The following is an 18,082-nucleotide window of genomic DNA, read 5'->3' as shown; positions in this document are numbered from 1 at the left end:
TGACGGCAGGCGATTTTTTGCGCCCATTCCAAGGAAAACTCAAACCGGACCAGGAACTGCGAGTGTTCGCAAACAAAAATCATCGGACACTGACACTGCCAGTGCGTGAGGTGTGATGTGCGGTAATCGTGCGGTTGACGGTGTCAATCGTAAAAAAGGCGGAAAGCATTGGTTGACACGTGGAAGCTGTTTCGTTGTCACACCATCTCCAACCCTGACCCTATGGTCAGAAGAAAGGGATCTTTCAGTCTTGTGCTGGTGCACCGTTCCCAATCGTGACGTGACGTGGCGTGTGATCGTTGGAGAAAATCAACCGAGCTGGTCCCACGCAAACGAATTTACCAGAAATATCTCGGGACAACGCCGACGGGAACGTCTCGGAGCCGAGGGAAGGACCATGCATGTGGGCTGGCCCCCACGACGAGGGCTGTTCTGGTCGATTGCCTTGCTCCTTCTATCGGCAGTAACAAGCCTCAACAGTTCCACCATGAATCGACGCCGATTTTCTCACCGCCTGGCGAGTTTGGTCGCGTTGGTCGCGGGCACTGGCGGCTCGCCAGGGGGCGCACACGCGTTCGCGACGCCGCGGGTCACCGCCACTCCGTCTGCCGTTACCGTCCGTGGAGAAGAGGCAGTCCCCGCAACGGTGGCGTACCGACCTCTGACGGTAGCAGTGGATGCCTTGGGCGTGACCGTTCCCGTGGCTTGTTGGTTCCCCGTCAACAATGATCCGGACGTGACCGCTGCCCCGGCACCCACCACGCGTACCCGAACGCAAGTAGTCGCCTACCCGCACCGCATTTCGATTCGAAGGATTGGTCAGCTTTTGGCTGGCTGGAATTTCATTCCCGACTTTGCGGCACGTAACTTTGCGCTCCAACCCACCTGTACGAAAGTTGCCGACGGAACCAGCGTGAACCTGCCCACTGCGGGACCGGTAGTCATCTTAGCGCACGGTTATTTGGGGAGTCGCTTTGATCTGTCACACTTGGCGGAAACACTGGCCCAAAAAGGCTTTACCTGTTTGTCCGCCGAGTATCCCGAATCTCTCGCAGCATCGTACGATCGCGTGGACGGCTTGGATCGTCGAGTCATTACGGACGCAATCCTGCGATCTCTCACCAACGAGTGGAACATGCAGCCCTCGAGTTACGGAATCGTTGGTCACTCACTCGGTTGTGGGACGGCGATACAAACTGGTGACGACACCTGGGCACGGGTCCTCATTGCCGGCTTTCCGCGGAACCGCGACGGGTCGACAATGCAGGGCAATCAGCTCTTTTTGGCCTCCATGAACGACGGTCTCTTTGCGTCACCACGCAATCCGGCCGGCAAACAGATTGTACCCGCGGATTATGTCTTGCTCGAAGAAGAGACGCTTGGGCAAACGGGCGTCCTACCCCGCCGTGCCGCCTTGGTGTACGATCGTCCCGACGCACCCAACCATATTTCGTTTCTTGCCGAAGGCGTTAACGACGCTATGATTGACCTTCTCTCGCCCTTGCTGCCATTGGCACAGGCACTCAGCATTCCAGTTCTAGACTTTGATCGGTATCAGCTTTCACGAGACTCGGCGTCGACGGCAGCGATTGTGCATCCGTTAATACTCCGCTACTTGCAACAAGAAATGCGACCGTAGTCACTATCGTAGTAAAATTTCGCGTTTCTCTAAATTCTATACATATACACACACATCCAGTCGCAACAAGAACCATTCCGCAAGGTTCGCCAGGACAGGAAAGTTCGACTCATCCTGTCCGCGAGTCTTTCCGGTACCGACGGCACACGCCTCGCCGCCTTATACCACCAAGATGGGATGGTGCAGAGACGTTCCGAACCCGGTCGGGGAACAGCAGGCGGACGACTGTTGGTCGTATTCACAGGTTTGCCGAGCCATTTGTGCGACCGAACAACAACCGCACCAAAACGCGCAACAAAAGTCTTCCCACGGACCCAATCGAGGAAATTGGACGGGAATCTCGTAGCGAAGGCGGATTATGCGTCTTAGCTTGGTCAAAACAATCAAAGTATACAAACCAAAAAGCAAAGATAGTAGATTGTAAAGAATCACTTGCAAAGCTGGTACTTGTTGTTGATTGGGTAATCGGACTATCCGACCCTGCTCATCCTGTATCCAGATGGGTGACGGTGGGGCAAGTAGCGCATACACGGTCCAGTAAGACAAGGTCATAAGCAAAACTACCCGGAACGTTTGTTGCCATTCATTGTCCGGGGACCGTTCTCCTAGCCAGTTCATCTTAAGTCTTGTCAAAATCTGCGCCATGAGCAACTGGGGACAAAAGACGGCGTTTAAAAGGTGCACGTGACAAGGACCGTATCGGAAGCAGTCAAACAAGGAGTCGGTCCATTTCCCGAGCTGGCTGTCTTCGTCGGCGACACTGTGATTGAGAATAAATGGAGTGATTTCCGAAGACAAATCTCCTTTGGATGGGAACGGAATCGTAAATAATTGTCCTTCTTGTACTCCGCCTGGCGGCTACGCATCACATGGATGCGGAACGACACGCGAAAGTGAGACTTCAGCGTCTAAACACAGGACAAAGCTGCAAATGATCATCTTCCAACGTACCACAGTCACCGGAATGACAGCATCGCCGTACTGGGTCATGAATGTGTACCCTAAGGTTGAAAAGAATGCATGAGACAAGGCTCCGAAGCGGAGATTTTCGGAAGTACCATAAAGCTCGTACCAGCTTGCATCGTGCAGGGTGCGACCACTTGCACCATTTTCCTCGGTGATTCGATACTGGTCATCCCTACTACTAGCTGTAAACGCGAGAACTGTCTACGCGATTACGGGCCTTGAACAGGAACTGCAGTATTCCCCGCAGTTTTCAGCTCCTTCGAAATCAGTCCAGGATCGAAAGTGTTCTAACTGTTACACTCCGTTGCGGTTTCGCAGTCAACTATGATTTCGTCATGCGCTGTGTCAGGAGATTTTGCCAGTGTGCCAATAATGCCCGCCCACGTTTTCCTATCGGTTCGAAACAAATCTAAAAGAAATCACATTCAACGACTAACTGTAACTCCCGTCCCGATAATCATTGGCGTGATAAATCTTGCCTGAATACTGATTACGGATAAAATACCCGTTGAAATCTACTTCTTTTTAAATGTAGTGGTGCTCGGTATTCGCAATCATATGTATTATAGAAAGCAAGCCGAACTCGTGTATATCAAATGTCGGATCTTTCTTATTTCGGGGAGGGGGCAAAAGCCGAGCACACGGAAGGTATCCTGCGGTCCCGTCTTTCATTCACCCCATGCAACACAGGACTATATTCTTCCGATTCACTGTCAGTTTGTTTTTGCGGTGGAGGCGACCTTGTGAGTAGGAAAGGCATGCAGAACAGAAAGATGGGTAGTCGTGCACCGTTCGCAGGACATCGTATAGAACTTCACAGTCAGTTGATTTGGACGACGACGAGCCCCGGGCTGTTGCTTGACTGTGATTGAAGCGCGCAGAAAACATTATATAGCGGGAATACACAGCAGGCATGCTTCGAAAAATGATAACATCGAACGAAATACAATCGTCAACATCGCCCATGTCAACACCCTCCAGCTCGTGTCCTCATCAATGAGAAACGCGATCACCAGAAAACGCACTAATTAGCTTCATCTTTACACCGTTCTACCACATTTTCCTTTGCGATTGTTGATTTCCGCCTCGAAAACGTTCCGTTTTCTTTGCACGTATCAATCAAGCACATATTTAAATTACTTTATAGCCTCCTTTGTTTTCTTTACAGCAGATCTACTTCAACCTGGACAGCACGTGCGTACACGTTTCCGAAAGATAGAGACTTTTTTCCGTCTCGTCCTGATCCCTGGTCAGTGGCTTTCGAAAATCCAAGGATGCCGCTCCCGTGCTTCCGCTTCTTGCTCTGCGGTCAGTTGAGGAAGGTTCAGATATACTCGAACCTACATTTGTGCAAACACAGATGTAGAGTTAGCCCCGATATTCTATTTTCCACAAATATCAAACATATTCTAAACAAAAAAGAAGGAGGTGTCCTGTAGCGCGTATATGAACCTTTCGAGTTCAAGGTATGCAAGAAAACACTCACTCACCTGTTCCGCGCTCATGCCTGTCAACTTAAAAGTAATTTCCAGACAAGCCAAATCCAGGAGTGGTTTAATATTCATGTAGTTTGCAGCTGTGAGCACTTCGAAAAGAGTCTTGTTTTGGCTCAACGCGTGAGCAAACTCTTTATACCATTCCTGATCCATCACCTGGTGACCGAAATTTCAATGAGGTGAGAACAATCGGAATTCCCTACGTAGGGTCAGAAAAGGTACAAGCCAAAGGCATAGCAAAGTTCTCGAGCAAGGCTCTCGAAATGTAGCAATATTCATACCTCATCAAAAGTCGAGCCTCCCAAAGGAACCGGAATCTCCTTCATTTGCTCTTCGTTGTGATGTTTCAGAAAATCGACGATCAAACTGAGGATACGGCCTTCTACTCGCGGGAACTCCATCTCCCGGCGGTTGGGTTTCCCCCCGTCATTGTTTTCCTCATTGTCGTCGCTTGATTCAAAGAAGTCCTCTACTAGGCCGGCCGTTTTGGCCGCTTCGAACGGCAGATCGAACTCTTGCTTGTCGTTGCTGATAAACGTGATCGTTTCCGACCCCATCTTTATTCTGAAGCTGCGATTGGTGGTAACTTTGTGTCTATGTTCCGTAGGTTGCTATTGGGATGTGTAACATTTGGAGTTGATCGCTTATCACTGTTGCTTCTCGGATGTCTAAAATGCTCGAACATGCACTGGCTGAATGGAGTACAAAGAAACAGGGAGCACACCGCTGTCACAAACATCAAAACTCGCGCATCGGTAGGTCGTTTGGGGCGAAAACTTACTGTCTTTTCGCCTTTTCTTTCACAGGGATCTTCAATTACAGGGCGAACTGATGTATATAAAAACGCTGAGTTGACTGACAGTAACTGTCAAATCGTTTTGGAGATCGCTAATTCTACGCATGCTGTACAGACGTTGCGGCCACAACGGACTCATGATAAAAATCCCCAAACTTCCTTGGCCGAGCCACAAGCCGACGCCGAACCGCCATCCTTCCATTTCTCCTGTATCTGACTGTAAGGAATCTACTTTTGTACAGCACGACAACATGCAGACGGATGCCGATCTACCCACGCTGATCAAACAAAGTGATCACCTGAATGCGCTTCGTTACATTCGCATACATCAACTCCGGGAACCGGAACTTGTCGTCCGGCACGGCAAGGCCCTGCTAGGTACCGATCTCTCCCGGGGTCTCTCGGATGAAGTCGCGCGTCTAGCCGTGCTCGAGCAAGTGTGTTTAGGCGCGCTCGATGCGCATGATCCGGGAACGGCCGAAGTCTGTTTGGACAAACTCAAAGCGGCCGGCATTGCCAAGGAGTCCACCCGCTTCCGCCGTTTGCTGGCACGCTGTCTGGAAGGAGCGGAAGACTACGCCGGTGCGGAAATCATTTACGACGACTTGCTCAAAGAGAGCCCGGCAAACTTGCAAGCGTTGAAAAGAAAGTACTGCATGTTGAAAGCTCAAGTCGGGAAAGAAGTCGAATCAATGGAAGCATTGAATGTGTATCTGAAGCAGGTGTACGCGGATTCGGGGGCGTGGTACGAGATGGCGCGATTGCGAAAAGAGCTCGGTGATTTTAAGGGTGCAGCGTTTGCGCTTGAAGAAGTCATACTTGGAGTACCTTCAGACGCCAAAATGCATGTCGAATTAGCAGAGTGTTACGCCACAATAGGAGGAATGGAGAATCTTCTCTCGGCGCGGAAACACATGGCACAGGCACTCGAACTGGATGCCACGGACCGCAGGGCACAGTTTGGCCTCGTCTCAGTTGCCAATGCATATTTAGAGGAAGCGGCGAGCGCTGGAAAGAAGTCGGTGGATGAATATGAGATACAAGTCGCCAAAGAGTTGGTTCGGTACGGGTCAGAACAAGTTTTGTCTTCGTACGAAGGATCGGATATGTTTCAAGCTGTCAAAACTCTCATGACTGAATATACCGCAGATTTGTAATTATTGTCTACTTGAATCAGAGTAAGAATTGCTTGCTTGCCTTCCTTGGCACTTACAACAAGTTCAGAGAAAGAGCCTGATCAGCTCTCGGCGTTTCTGATTTCTCTGCAACCTCCTCGTAAATAGTTCTCCGTTCTTTTGTTTTCTATATTGCTACTAGCTGAAAAGACGGGCTGCCTAATGGAACGTTGGTGTTTGCCTTTTAGCTAGGGATTGTCTGTCTCGGTCACTTATGTTTCAGTCCTATCTCTTCTCAGAATCACTCATTGTATAATACTGCTCATCTCGAACCGACGTCATCGCAACGTCACGTTCGTAATTCGTGCCATTTTCCCCTTTTTACTGTTTCGTCGAGAACCTGTCACATTATTTGTGCCAAACTACATCTAGCACCATGCGAAAAGCGTCCGACCCATGATGCCATTCCGAATGCTTAAGGATGCTCCCCGGGAACTAGAAGATGCGTCTTTCGGAGTCCAAATTATTTATTATGAGGACTTTTACTACGCGCTCGTTTTCCTTACAGCAGTCTACCTGTCCGGACGTGTCGCCAGCCTTTTACGGATGCCGGCCTTGACCGGGGAAATTGTTGCTGGCATTCTCTTGGGACCGCCACTGGCTAACTTTGCTCCCATCCCTCAAGCGTGGGTGCTGCTCGGAGAAATCGGGTAAGTGGTGGAAGGGACAGATAGTTTGATCTTGCAAGTATCCATTACCATACAGACAGGCTAAGGCTCCGGATGGCAATAAGACTTATTTTGACAGTGCTCGAAGCTGCCATGGACATTGACGTCAAGAATTTGAAAGTTATTGGAATACGCGGATTTACAATCGCTGTAGTTGGATCGATTTTACCAATTTCAATCGGAATTAGCTTGGCCTACGGCATGGGGTTTGAAGGTAAGGCAGCAATTGGGGCTGGCGCAACGTTCGGGCCGACATCAATGGGCATCGCGCTGAACGTTCTCAAGAACGGTGGAATTTCATCAACACCCCTTGGTCAGCTGATTGTTTCGGCCGCAATTGTAGACGATATGCTCGCATTGGTGATTTTGAGTCAGCTCGAGGCCTTGACCGGGGAGATCACAGTGGTTGGTGTCGTTGTTCCGATTCTTTCGGCCTTCCTTTTTCTCTTGCTCGGGGGTTATATTGCGCTCTTTGTATTACCGAATATCAGAGAGAAATATTTGATTAGCAAAATCCCATCCGAACATCGCGATGAGGCTCAACTCATCATACTCTTCGGGATCCTTCTAGCAATGGTACCAGCGACGTTTTACGCCCAAGCATCGTATTTAATGGGAGGATTCGTCACTGGTCTTGCCTTTTGTAGCGCAGAGGGAACCCATCAGCTTTTCATTAGTCAGTTCAAGCGAGTAACAACGTGGTGCATGCGAATGTTCTTCGCGGCAAGCATTGGCTTCCAAGTCCCCGTCAGGGATTTCGGAGACGTCCAGGTACTTTGGCGCGGAATGGTATTTTTCTCGTCGCTGTTCGGAAAACTTGCGGTTGGGTTTCTCGTCCCGAATATGCATGAAAGCCGCAACTTCACCGGCCCCCATCTTCGCGACTGCTTGATTACGGGTTTCAGCATGGCGTCGGAAGGAGAGTTCGCCTTCGTTATCGCGGTGTTTGCCGTCGATAACGGTCTAACCGATCGTGGATTGTACGCCAGTGTCGTATTGGCAGTCCTCCTGAGTGAGATTATTCCTCCGTTCCTTTTGCGATACACGATTGCCAAGTATGAAGTTTCAAAAACAGAACCAACGACTCGACATCGTAGCGATGTCGAATCAGAGAACCCATTGGAAACTTTGTCGAATTCTGAGTACAATCATAGTCAGGGACAATAAGTCCTACAGCAGCCGTGACTGCTACATCGGTAATGCATACATCCAGCAAAACTTCGAGTCGACAGCGATTTTGGTTTGGGAATGAATGATGTTCCAGATGGGGTCCTTCATCGAACAATTATAATCTTGTACTTTTGTGTGAATAGAACTATGTGTCCGTGTTACTAGCCTTTTAAGCTGCAGTTCCAAACAAAAAGTTCGCTTCAAACCATGCGGAATCAAAATGGCGAGCGGAACTTCAAAATAGGAGGAAACTTCGATAATATGGCGCCTTCCAAAACTTGTCGTTCTTGTGACAAACATCTTTGCCGTATCGCAGTGTCTTTTTCGTCTCGACAAAATTAGCCTCGGTGTTAGCTCAATCTAGTATCGGATCTTCCTCGTCATCTCCCTTTGACTTTGATGAAAGTCCCAGCCACTGCGACATTTTCTCAAACTCCGCAAGAGTCGCCACCGTAGTTGTGCCTGCGATACCACCGACGGCAAGAACAAGTCCTCGCAACCTTGCGGCCATTTTGGATGCCGCTTCGAACGGATTTATCCCCTTATTGAAAAAACGGGTAGCATTTGCGAGAACACTTTGATCACACAATTTTTCCTGCAACTCGGTAATTCGAAAATAGGAAGCCTCCACAAAAACCTCACTCAAAACTTTGTGGTCCTCCGGAAGCTGCACATAATTTTGGGTATTCTTGCGCAGACTCACGGTCGTTCTGCCGTAGGACAGCAGTTCGACGCGGTTCCTCAGGTACTGCAGAATAAAGCCGAAATGTGAAGGATCGCGGTCAATGAACACTGCTCCGTTGCGTACAATTTCCTGGTTGGCTTCCGCCCTTGCCACGTGATCGGCCAACACCGGATTTTCGGCCACGGTCGACCGCAACGTGTAGAATTCCTTCCCTCCCACGTTCAAGACAATACAGGCGTCGCCTTTGCCGTGTCGTTCAATTTCTCCCAAGGTCCGACCATGAGAACCCTGTACCATGGTTGTCGGCAATTGGTGTCCTGGGGTGCCCGAGTATCGCCTCGGCCAATGTCTCGACACCCTCGTGGACGATCCCCCGCGCCTTGCCATCGACAAGGACATCATTGGCTACTTCCGGTTGTTTGATAAAGGTTGGATGCAATCCCACCAAGCCTCGTTTGCTCGCTTGTGTCGAGCGAGACCTTACGTAAGCTTGACTGTGAGTTCGACGCGATATATCTTGGTTTGCGCATGCATGTTCTTCGGGCCGAAACAGAATCATTTGTCATGTGAAACCCTTGACAACTCAAGAAGAAGTCGTGCGAGAATGGTTTGACCTCGACGATTGGGACTCACCCGTCATATAACCCGGATATGACGTAACAACCCGAGGTGCGAACGTGCAGGGCTCGAATGATTTCTACTCACGGTAAAAGGTGTATACTGGACATTCAAAAGGAGCAGAATTCTCTGTATACAGTTAAAATCGGGTAACAATTGGTGGACTGTTTCGTCCAGTTGCCACCTTACGACTACGGTGTGTCGTGTACCCTCAAAACTTGGCAGTGCCGTTTTTTTAGGATTCAATGATCCGGTCCATGAAAATGGCAATGTGGCGTCCCATGACCTTGGCCGTATGCAGATCGGCCGGACGGAAGGCTTCCATCTGATCGCTTTTCCGCAGTTCCACTACCGCCATGACGTCACCGTTCAGTTTGACGACGGGTGCGTAAAGAGCCTTGCCGTTCTCGTCGACAATGACCTCTCGTTGCGCGGCACAATCCCTGGCCGCCGCACTACCGTTGGACCCGTCTTCCAAAAGCACGAGACTGGTGAGGGCGTTCGGTTCCATCTTCATGTGCGCGAGATCGTAGGAGCCCGTCTGCTTGACGTGCACGGTTGCGCGTTCACAGACGAGCGCGGCTTCGTCGGCACTCCCACCGGCGACCAGGTCGGTGACCAAATCCCGCAACTGTGTGGCGTGATGTATGCGATCACGGGCTTCCAAATCCACAAAGCACAAGGTACAGGCTCCGAGTGCGCAACCGACAATGACCCCGAGCACGGCGCCGGCCATGGTGACGTTCCGAGTGATCGGCAACTGGCGTTGGGCTGATGTAAGACAGGGCGATCGTATCAAACCCAACCGCTGTAGAAAGCGCTCCAACGTTCCTCCGAACACTACGCCACTGACGTCCGAGACGACTTGTCCCGCAGCAGCCGCCGTCATGGTGGCGAGACCCAACTGCACACCAAGTGTACTGTCAATGTACTGTCCGGCTTGAATCATAACCTGTCGTCCACAGCAAAACAATGCAATACCAAAGACAACCACACGGTGAGGGACTGTTGGTGCTGCACGACACGCTACGAACACGCCCCGCACGTATACACGGACACCTGTCCATACACGTCAAACGACACCAAGGCACTTACAAAATTGTCCATAAAGCCAAACCCTACCATGGGAATGGCCGAGGCTGTGAATATGGTTTTGAGAGCCTCGACGGAAGGCCGCGGCACGGCGTCTTTCGCGGGTTGGTGGTTCCAGACGGTCGACGTCGAGGGTGCGGTAGCTACCGCCGCAACGGAGTGGGGATGGGCGGCGGAGGAGTGCATCGCTTTGGGACGGGGGCGGCGGTATCCACCGCGCCCCGGGCCCGACGAAGTGGTGGAAAAACACCGGACCCACCACGAGCGGGATGCGACGGTAACGACGTGACGACGTCCCACGGAAGAGCTGGATGCCCAGCGTATTAGATTCGAATGCATGCGGGGAATGGAGAGAAAACGGACACGAATCGCTTCCTTGAAAGTATTGTAGGACGAGTGTTGATGGGTTGCCTGTGTGTGGAGTGGATAGTGTGTATTATATTTTGTGTGTGTGCCCTATGCCGAAGCCCACGATTGACAGTGAGAGGGCGCGGGACGACCAAAAACGCTCATCGGCTTCGCGTCCCGCCGTCGCCGTTGGCGTTAGCGTCGTCGTCGTCGCCAACCAAAACGGTGATGGGAGCGGTAAATATAGCCAACGTACCCGTCGGAACAAAGTCGTACTTTGGTCTTTTTCGGACTCAATGACTGATGGTACCATAAGTAAAACAGTGTCCCCGTCACCGAACCCTTTTGGATTGGTTGTGACTGGACCGAATTCTTCGGACCCGGTATTGATGTTCGACCGTCACTGGGTCGTTCCGAAGCCAGAATATGACGGATCAGCCTCCGCGCGGTAGAGAAAGTCACTGTCGGGTGCGTGTCTCAGAGACAACGGTAAACGATGGGTTGGCGCGTACTAGTAGTTCGCGCTTATTGGAATGGTCACGCTCGCCCACCCAGCGTCCGTATAGATGGTACAACCAAAGTCGACACACTCGACAATCACACACATACATACTCACTCTATTTCTCGGGGCGACCGACCATGGCGGACCTCTACAACCTTCTTGACGAAATCAAGGATGCGGAGGCAGATGACAACAACAACGACCAAACCGCTCGTCGTGGGGAAACTCTCGAGCAACAGGAAGAAGAACGAGACTGGGACGACACGGATGCACCGCGCGAACAAATCGAATTGCCCAACATTCGTTCATCCCGCTTCGACGAGGACGGGAGTATTGGGCACGGGGATGACCCGCACGACGAACCAGACTTTGCTTTGGAAGATGTAGGGGAGAGTAGTTCGCTTGCGGAAGATGCACTTCTGGCCGAATTGCCCTACACTAAACTCAAAACGTGGTGGCAACAGGAACGACAATCTCCGGAACTCTTACCCTACAACGAGGAACTCCTACAAGGTTTGATCCGGTCCGTGGAAGAACGGTTGGAGATGGAAAATGCGGAGCTCTCGAGTAACCCCAATCTACAAGCGCTCTTTGCTAGTCTGGTACGAATGGACACCGAGCGTGTACAGTACGTCGTTACGGACTTGCTCCGGACGCGGCTCGAAAAGATTGAAAAACATCCTCTTTACATGCGACGAATGGCGGATCGCATGAGTGTCGCGGAAGTAAGTAAATACACGTTTCTAAATCATACGGCAATGACGAATAGCAGGTGGTATTCTCACCTTCCATCCATCGCTTGGTGTACAATCAGTTGGAGTTTTTGAAAGGCTACGGAACGATTCTGGAACGCCACTTGCGTACGACCGTGTTGGATCACATTGTCGAAGACGACTTTGCCAAACTCGACGAAACCCACATGATAGACGAACCCGATACCGAAACGTACGTCTTTGCACGAATTTGCCACGACTCGCCCGTGCTCGTGGAGCAGCAGTCGCTGGCGCCGGGAACCTGTCTCATTGCGCCCTACCACAAACTGCATGAATCCATCACGGACGGGACCATCCAACTCCTCCATTAAAAAACTACACCTGGTGGTGGTAGGAGATAACACACACCTCGGAACGCTCAGCCTATTCAGAGTCTCTCCCGAACAGCCGGAAGCATGGACCGGGACCAATCATGGCAAGAGCATCTAGTGCCTTTGTTCCAAGCTATTGGAGACTGCCGTGGGTAGGGGGGAGAGGCTGACAATGTTGACTATCATCGCCTTGTCTAACCCAAGGAGACAAAAAGCAAAACGAGGACCTGTCTACCTCCGTTTAATTTGTAGAATTTGTGTCTTTGAAGCCTTGTGAATATCGGAAATGTAGACTAGGAGGAAACTTAGACGGTGTAGCATCAACGATCGGCGTATACGTTTTATCCTGCGCCATAGTACCGTGTAGATTTTCTGTCCTGCGAACGGTGTGGGCATGTGTACGTAACGTACGAGCATTATACGGTGAAGGCACTCTTGACGTTACCGTTCGCAAAGGCACACACTGCCTCCGGCGAGAGGGCTATCTGTCCTAGGAGGACGCTTCGGAACGGGGAAAGGGATGCGTGATTGGCATGGTCATCGGTTGGCTTGGGATGCGACTCACGGTTGTCACGAGAAACTACTAATCCGGGAGTCGTTACATATCGACCGAGATGGTTAAATATTTTTAATCGCGGACACAAATTTCGAGCCGGACAGGAACATCAATAGGTAATATAGTATGTCTGGCAACTCCCTATTGTTACCTATTTTGCTGTCTCGCCAATTATCTCGTCCGAGGCAATTAGAAACGAGTCGAACGGAGAGATGACAATACGGAGCGTTCCTGCGTAGAACGATTCACGCGGGCAAAACTCCCCCATGATTTGTTCTTGGACGATCAGAACCCACTGTACCCTTTCAGTCTACTACTGCTCCTGGGTCCCTGTCACCTCCACTGTCAGTCAACCTTTTCTCCTCAAGCCGGAGATTGCCGTTCATTCGGAACCAAACTCGGCCCACGTTGCCGTGCTTGCTTGGGCCCCCTTCGTGATCGTTTGCACCGTAGGGACCCTTCCAAGACTTAGAGGTTTCGGTCCGCTCCCCCGAAGACAACGACGACTAGACAACGGAGAATAAAGCTTTTGTCTGTGAGTGTTGCGTTGTGAGTCTGGACGTTCGTCGCGACGCGGATTGCGAGGACTGCGCTTCTTTCTCGTACTGTATGCGTGATAGACCCGGGGAGGACGAGAGGTCCACCATGACGACCAACGCGGAAGCAACCCTGCTGACGGAAATTTCCGACCTCCGCTCGCGTCTCCGCGAACTGGAAGACGACACCAAGAGTTCCGTCTCGTCCGCTGTCCCCGGAAACGAAGAATGGTCCAATTTACTGAAGAAAGAGCTCGCTAAAGTAGAAAACGAAAAGGCTGTTCTCGAGAAAGAATACATGAATCACATGACCTCCTTAGCCGTGTCCAACCAAAAACTAGTGGACGACTTGACCGGACGTCTGAAGAAAAGCGAAGAAACGAACGAAATTCTGGAAGAGCGGTTGTCGAACCAGGACCAGGAAAAGGAAGTACATCGCTTGCGGAAGGTTTTGGCAGATGAACGCGAGGCACACGGAAACGAAATCAAACAGTTGCAGGAAAATTTGGCACAGGCGGATCACGAGATTGTGGAATCGCGACAAGAAATGGACTATCTTCACGAGCAGATCATGGAACTTGAAACAGACAAGGATTCGCTCTTTCAAGATTTGACCAATGCCAAGCAGGAAATTGAAGCGGTCCGATTCGACCGCAACCAGGAATTCGCCAAGAAGGAAAGGGAAATTAATAGAGTCGTCGAAGAACGCAATGACGCTATAATTCAGCTGGACGGTCAACGCGAAGCGCTCGCAATAGAAAATGCGGCTCTGAAAGAGCAAGTGGTCAAATTTACGGTTGATCGGGCCAATCAAAACAGTACTCCGGTGACGGCGTCCGAACGACAATCTCTCGGGGACGAAATTGACAGGCTTGAACAGCGTCTAGAGCTTTTGCAGGCCAAGGCATCCGAGCAAGAAAAAACCATCACCGGCCTTTCGGAGTCACTCACCGATGAGCACAACAAGTACCAATCTCTCAAGAAGCAACTGAAAACATTGGAAGAAGCCAAAGAAAGAGACACAGGGATCAATAACGACAAGGCTTCTGACGACGTCATACTTTTGCGTAAGCAGAACAGAAAGCTCAATGACGAGGTCATGGAATTGCGCCGACAGACTGCTGACGGATCTTTGTCGTCGGTCAGGCCGCAGTCGCCAGATGTTTACCAGAATGTGACAGTTCGGGATCGGTCAGATATCCCAAAATCTTCGATTCCGACAGGATCGAATCACAGTGCACGGCCAGATACAAGCCCGTCTACGGGTATTTTGGCTCGCGTAGACGGTTCTTCTTCAGTCGAATCCTCAGCTAATGGCGGCAAGATTTCCGGTCTTGTTGCGTCGCTTGAGCGACGCGTACACACAACAAAGTCCGGAGAAGCCATAGTTGGTGCCGCGGAAGTGGAAGTTGGGGCGATCGAACTAACGGAAATGAAACGCGAGCTGGAGAAGGAAAGGAGTCTAGTCCTTTCACTAGAAAACGAACTATATGCAGAACGCCAAACAGTGGCATCTTTGCGAGCCGACCTTGCAGATGTGACCAATACAACAGAGGCATCAATTGCTGGGGAGAGCAAGGATTCGACTTTAAAAGCCAGGCTGGCCGAGAAAGAAGCTCAAATTGAAAATCTGCGTGTTAAAGTAGCAGACTTGGAAGATGCCCTTCGTGAGCGAGAGACACGATTAAATATGCTGAGATCGGAGAACGAAGCAAACGACGCTGCTCGTCGTGATGCGGAACGCCGCTGTTTGAAGGGAGAAGATGCTGTCAGAGATCTCAAAGCTCAGCTGGACTGTGTATCCACCATGAACGCCATGGAGGATGAGAAAAAATCGGAACAGGAAGACCGCGAAGTTCTACGTCTTCGATCTCAAATTGAGGCGCTGCAGCCCGAATTGAACCAAACAATGACTGAAATTGAATCCGTTCGACACGAAAGCGAAGAGCTCAAAAAGGCACTTCACGCGGAACAACTTCGAACACTCGACCTTGAGAAAAAGCTTGAAGAAATAGAAGACAACTGCGAGGGACCAATGAGCAGTTCTAAGGCTCAGAAGAAGCTTGACGCCGTGATCAACAAGCTAAAAATACAGTTGACGGAAACGCAAATGTCAAAGGCTGACTTGGAAATGGAGTCGATGAATCGCATTAAAGAGGTTGAAACAGAGATGGAGGCGCTGGAAGTCGAAGCGGAAGAAGAGCTGCAATCGCTGAACAAAGAAATCAGTATGCTGAAGCAAGATCTAGCGAACAAAGAATCCGATATTTCTCGTCTAGAAAAAGAAAAATCTCAGCTTTGCTCAAACATGAATAATGTTTCTTTCAATCGCAAGGATGAAGTAGACGAGTTACAGGGAGAGCTGATCGATATGACAGCCAAGCTCGCTTCTCAATCTCGGGAGATTCAGACCCTGAAAATGAAAATCGAGGACCATGATACGCGCAAGGGGCTTACGGAGCAGAAGTTGCGCGAGCGAATCCAAGAATTAGAAGATGAGATCACAGACGGGCACCAAGCCCAGAGGAACCAGGTGGATAAACAAGAACTGGAGCGATTTCGTTCGGACAACCTGAAGTTACGGGAATCAATTCGGGAGGTTACAGCCGAGCGCCGATTTCTACAGGATAAAGTAGAGCAGATGTCGTCCGAACGTTATGCATCGAAATCGGCTCAATCTCTTCGAGAGCGAAACAATGATTTGAAGAATGAGGTCGACAAGCTTACGAAGCGCCTGAAAAAGATGGAGAAGAGTATAACTCGTTTTGCAGTCTAACTGCGATTCTGGTTTTTTTTTCCCCCATATTTTCCCATTTCTGTTCGTCGCTGTAAATGTTGTCAATCAGAATATACTAGAGAAAATGTTCTCACTAGCCTGAACTATATTCGGCACACCCAGTAACCATCCGATTGCTACTTTGATTTCTAGGAAAGATGTTCGCTCTTTTTACAGAACAGAATGCCTTACAATTAACATGCACCGAGTCTACAATGCATCCTCTCTTGTTTGGTAACCGATGGCAACCCGCAATATATATTACCTTTAGTACACGAATCAACGAAGCTCCGGTCACCACTCTATAAAATATATAGCTTCCATTCAATGCTATTGCGCCACGTACAAACTTGCTGGAATGGGCTGAGTGGCTTCGTGAAACCAGCCGGCAAGGGCTACCCGTCGACCTTTTCGAACCGCTTCCACTTGATGAGGGACCAACAGCGAATCAAAAATTAGTAGCAACGCTCGTTCGGGCGACACATCGAAGGGAAACGAACCCTGCGGATCCTTTCCTGAATTCCAGTTTCGTCGATCCTCGAGGAGATTGAACTGCTTCGCGTCTTGTTCATGCAGAAATAAAACGGGTTTGCCAATCCCGTTGGAATCTTTGATCGCCCATTCTTGCAAGAATTCTGATACGGAAATTCCCTGTAGAATAGCCGTTGTCTTCCAAGGTTTGGTCAAAACAACGCGCTCTTCGTCGTAAACTTTATACAAAAGACAGTGAGGCTCCGAATCTCCTGCTATTGTACACCAGCTATCCATGTACACGGGCTGGGAACCGTTTTTGCTCTGTAACCATCCAATCTGCAAGTTCCCGTTGTGAGCAGACCCTAGATTGTGCGACCGCAATACCTTTTGTTGGGGGTACGCTCGCAATGCACCACCATTTTCCTCCAATGTCCAGTTATCATCGCTTAAGTAAATGAGCCAAGTAAATGATCGTCGGGACGGCTGTATCCATCCTTTGGGGCCCTTTAGCTCTTCGTGGCGCTCATCCATGTGTCGCGGGAGAAACGAGCCCACGCCTGACGTAGAAAAATAACACTCATGGGCTAGTGATGAGTCCAGTAAGGTGGGCCGATCAAAGATTTCAGCCAGCGTTTGCCGCAGATGATGCAAACTTGGCCCAACAATGTTCGTTATGGGTAGTTCGTTCCCATGTATAAAATCCATCCACCATGGAACGATACAGGTACTGCGGTCGGATTCTCCAAATTGCTGGTTTCCTCGTTCGGCCGTGTTGGAAAGACCAGATCTGACAAATTCTCCGGCGTCTTCCAGTTCTTTTACTTCTTGCAAAAGACTGGATACTTGCAGTTCCGAAAGAAAATTGCGCTGCTGATATACCTGTCCCGCACAAATAGTGGCCTTGAGGCCGTCTACGTCCAAAGACGCGAATATTGGATTCGAACAAGTTGCATACGGCTTCTCTGTTGATGATTGACTTTTCGACTGATTTTGTGCTTGTAAGCCATTGGCCGATGCGATTTTCATTGCCCAAAGCCATATTGCGCTAGTTTGTACTGTCTTCCCCATCGAACGCATACACAACACATTTGCTATAGATACGGTATCAAACTCACAGTCAAGAGAGGGTGGGAACGAACGGCACTTGCACGCACCCAGCAGACAGTGCACTCGAATTCAGGAAAAATGGCGAAAGAGCGGATACCATATTCCTTTGCACTTATGGGACAAGACCAGGACATGGGGGTGACATATCTCAAATTTGGAAAAAGGGCTCACCGCGACTTGTAATCACACTAGACGTTTCAGCGTCACGGACGTCAAAGCTCAAAACGAGCTAGCCCGTTTGCCCGTTTCTCACCGCGGCACAGTGAGCTGCATTGACAGTGAGAAAGACTTGGGTATCGTCAGCCGTCTCAAAACTCCAATCCCCGTACTTCGAAGAGGCGCTGATATTGGTATGACGGCGGAGGTTGTAGTGTCCATGTCAGAACCTATCCC

General features: G+C 50.1%; 9 protein-coding genes across 9 annotated transcripts; 5 read left to right on the top strand and 4 right to left on the bottom strand.

The window, feature by feature from the left end:
• Positions 1 to 115: 115 nt before the first annotated feature.
• PHATR_44153 (predicted protein) lies at positions 116 to 1,639 on the top strand (the record flags this gene model as incomplete). The annotated part of the gene is made up of 1 exon (XM_002186440.1): positions 116 to 1,639. One exon carries the CDS (start codon positions 116 to 118, stop codon positions 1,637 to 1,639), a length of 1,524 nt encoding a protein of 507 aa, XP_002186476.1.
• A 21-nt stretch (positions 1,640 to 1,660) lies between these two features.
• On the bottom strand, positions 1,661 to 2,876 carry PHATR_44152 (predicted protein). The gene is made up of 3 exons (XM_002186152.1): positions 2,712 to 2,876; positions 2,591 to 2,640; positions 1,661 to 2,497 (listed from the first exon to the last, which is right to left on the bottom strand). Exons 1-3 carry the CDS (start codon positions 2,773 to 2,775, stop codon positions 1,799 to 1,801), a joined length of 813 nt encoding a protein of 270 aa, XP_002186188.1. The 5' UTR covers positions 2,776 to 2,876; the 3' UTR covers positions 1,661 to 1,798.
• Positions 2,877 to 3,729: 853 nt separating this feature from the next.
• Positions 3,730 to 4,781, bottom strand: Skp1;2 (predicted protein). The gene is made up of 3 exons (XM_002186151.1): positions 4,383 to 4,781; positions 4,096 to 4,257; positions 3,730 to 3,945 (listed from the first exon to the last, which is right to left on the bottom strand). The coding sequence occupies exons 1-3, from the start codon at positions 4,656 to 4,658 to the stop codon at positions 3,856 to 3,858; spliced, it is 528 nt and encodes a 175-aa protein (XP_002186187.1). The 5' UTR covers positions 4,659 to 4,781; the 3' UTR covers positions 3,730 to 3,855.
• Positions 4,782 to 5,319: 538 nt separating this feature from the next.
• Positions 5,320 to 5,877, top strand: PHATR_5873 (predicted protein; the record flags this gene model as incomplete). The annotated part of the gene is made up of 1 exon (XM_002186439.1): positions 5,320 to 5,877. A coding segment is annotated over one exon (558 nt), but the record flags the coding sequence as incomplete, so codon positions are not given.
• Positions 5,878 to 6,468: 591 nt separating this feature from the next.
• PHATR_44149 (predicted protein) lies at positions 6,469 to 8,791 on the top strand (the record flags this gene model as incomplete). Its single annotated transcript, XM_002186438.1, has 2 exons — positions 6,469 to 6,722; positions 6,782 to 8,791. 2 exons carry the CDS (start codon positions 6,469 to 6,471, stop codon positions 7,905 to 7,907), a joined length of 1,380 nt encoding a protein of 459 aa, XP_002186474.1. The 3' UTR covers positions 7,908 to 8,791.
• Positions 8,792 to 9,324: 533 nt separating this feature from the next.
• PHATR_44147 (predicted protein) lies at positions 9,325 to 10,760 on the bottom strand. Its single transcript, XM_002186150.1, has 2 exons — positions 10,309 to 10,760; positions 9,325 to 10,165 (listed from the first exon to the last, which is right to left on the bottom strand). Exons 1-2 carry the CDS (start codon positions 10,642 to 10,644, stop codon positions 9,449 to 9,451), a joined length of 1,053 nt encoding a protein of 350 aa, XP_002186186.1. The 5' UTR covers positions 10,645 to 10,760; the 3' UTR covers positions 9,325 to 9,448.
• A 533-nt stretch (positions 10,761 to 11,293) lies between these two features.
• Positions 11,294 to 12,506, top strand: PHATR_44146 (predicted protein; the record flags this gene model as incomplete). The annotated part of the gene is made up of 2 exons (XM_002186437.1): positions 11,294 to 11,881; positions 11,971 to 12,506. The coding sequence occupies 2 exons, from the start codon at positions 11,294 to 11,296 to the stop codon at positions 12,238 to 12,240; spliced, it is 858 nt and encodes a 285-aa protein (XP_002186473.1). The 3' UTR covers positions 12,241 to 12,506.
• Positions 12,507 to 13,441: 935 nt separating this feature from the next.
• On the top strand, positions 13,442 to 16,108 carry PHATR_33512 (predicted protein; the record flags this gene model as incomplete). The annotated part of the gene is made up of 1 exon (XM_002186436.1): positions 13,442 to 16,108. The coding sequence occupies one exon, from the start codon at positions 13,442 to 13,444 to the stop codon at positions 16,106 to 16,108; it is 2,667 nt and encodes an 888-aa protein (XP_002186472.1).
• Positions 16,109 to 16,438: 330 nt separating this feature from the next.
• PHATR_33511 (predicted protein) lies at positions 16,439 to 17,608 on the bottom strand (the record flags this gene model as incomplete). The annotated part of the gene is made up of 1 exon (XM_002186149.1): positions 16,439 to 17,608. One exon carries the CDS (start codon positions 17,606 to 17,608, stop codon positions 16,439 to 16,441), a length of 1,170 nt encoding a protein of 389 aa, XP_002186185.1.
• Between the last annotated feature and the right edge of the window lie 474 nt (positions 17,609 to 18,082).

Source organism: Phaeodactylum tricornutum, chromosome 3 (assembly GCF_000150955.2).
Source record: "Phaeodactylum tricornutum CCAP 1055/1 chromosome 3, complete sequence".
Lineage (NCBI taxonomy): Eukaryota > Bacillariophyta > Bacillariophyceae > Surirellales > Neidiaceae > Phaeodactylum > Phaeodactylum tricornutum.
The sequence above is the reverse complement of the archived record's forward strand: the minus strand, read 5'-3'. Positions and strand labels throughout refer to the sequence as shown.

Excerpts from the sequence above, each read along its gene's own strand:
- PHATR_44152 (XM_002186152.1), bottom strand. The coding sequence starts at position 2,775 with ATGACCAGTATCGAATCACCGAGGAAAATGGTGCAAGTGGTCGCACCC. Across the intron at positions 2,641-2,711 it reads ACCCTGCACGATGCAAGCTG|GGTACACATTCATGACCCAG; the intron begins GTACGAGCTTTA and ends TTTCAACCTTAG. Across the intron at positions 2,498-2,590 it reads CTGTCATTCCGGTGACTGTG|CCGCCAGGCGGAGTACAAGA; the intron begins GTACGTTGGAAG and ends TGTGATGCGTAG.
- PHATR_44147 (XM_002186150.1), bottom strand. The coding sequence starts at position 10,644 with ATGCATTCGAATCTAATACGCTGGGCATCCAGCTCTTCCGTGGGACGT. Across the intron at positions 10,166-10,308 it reads TTGGCTTTATGGACAATTTT|GTTATGATTCAAGCCGGACA; the intron begins GTAAGTGCCTTG and ends TGTGGACGACAG.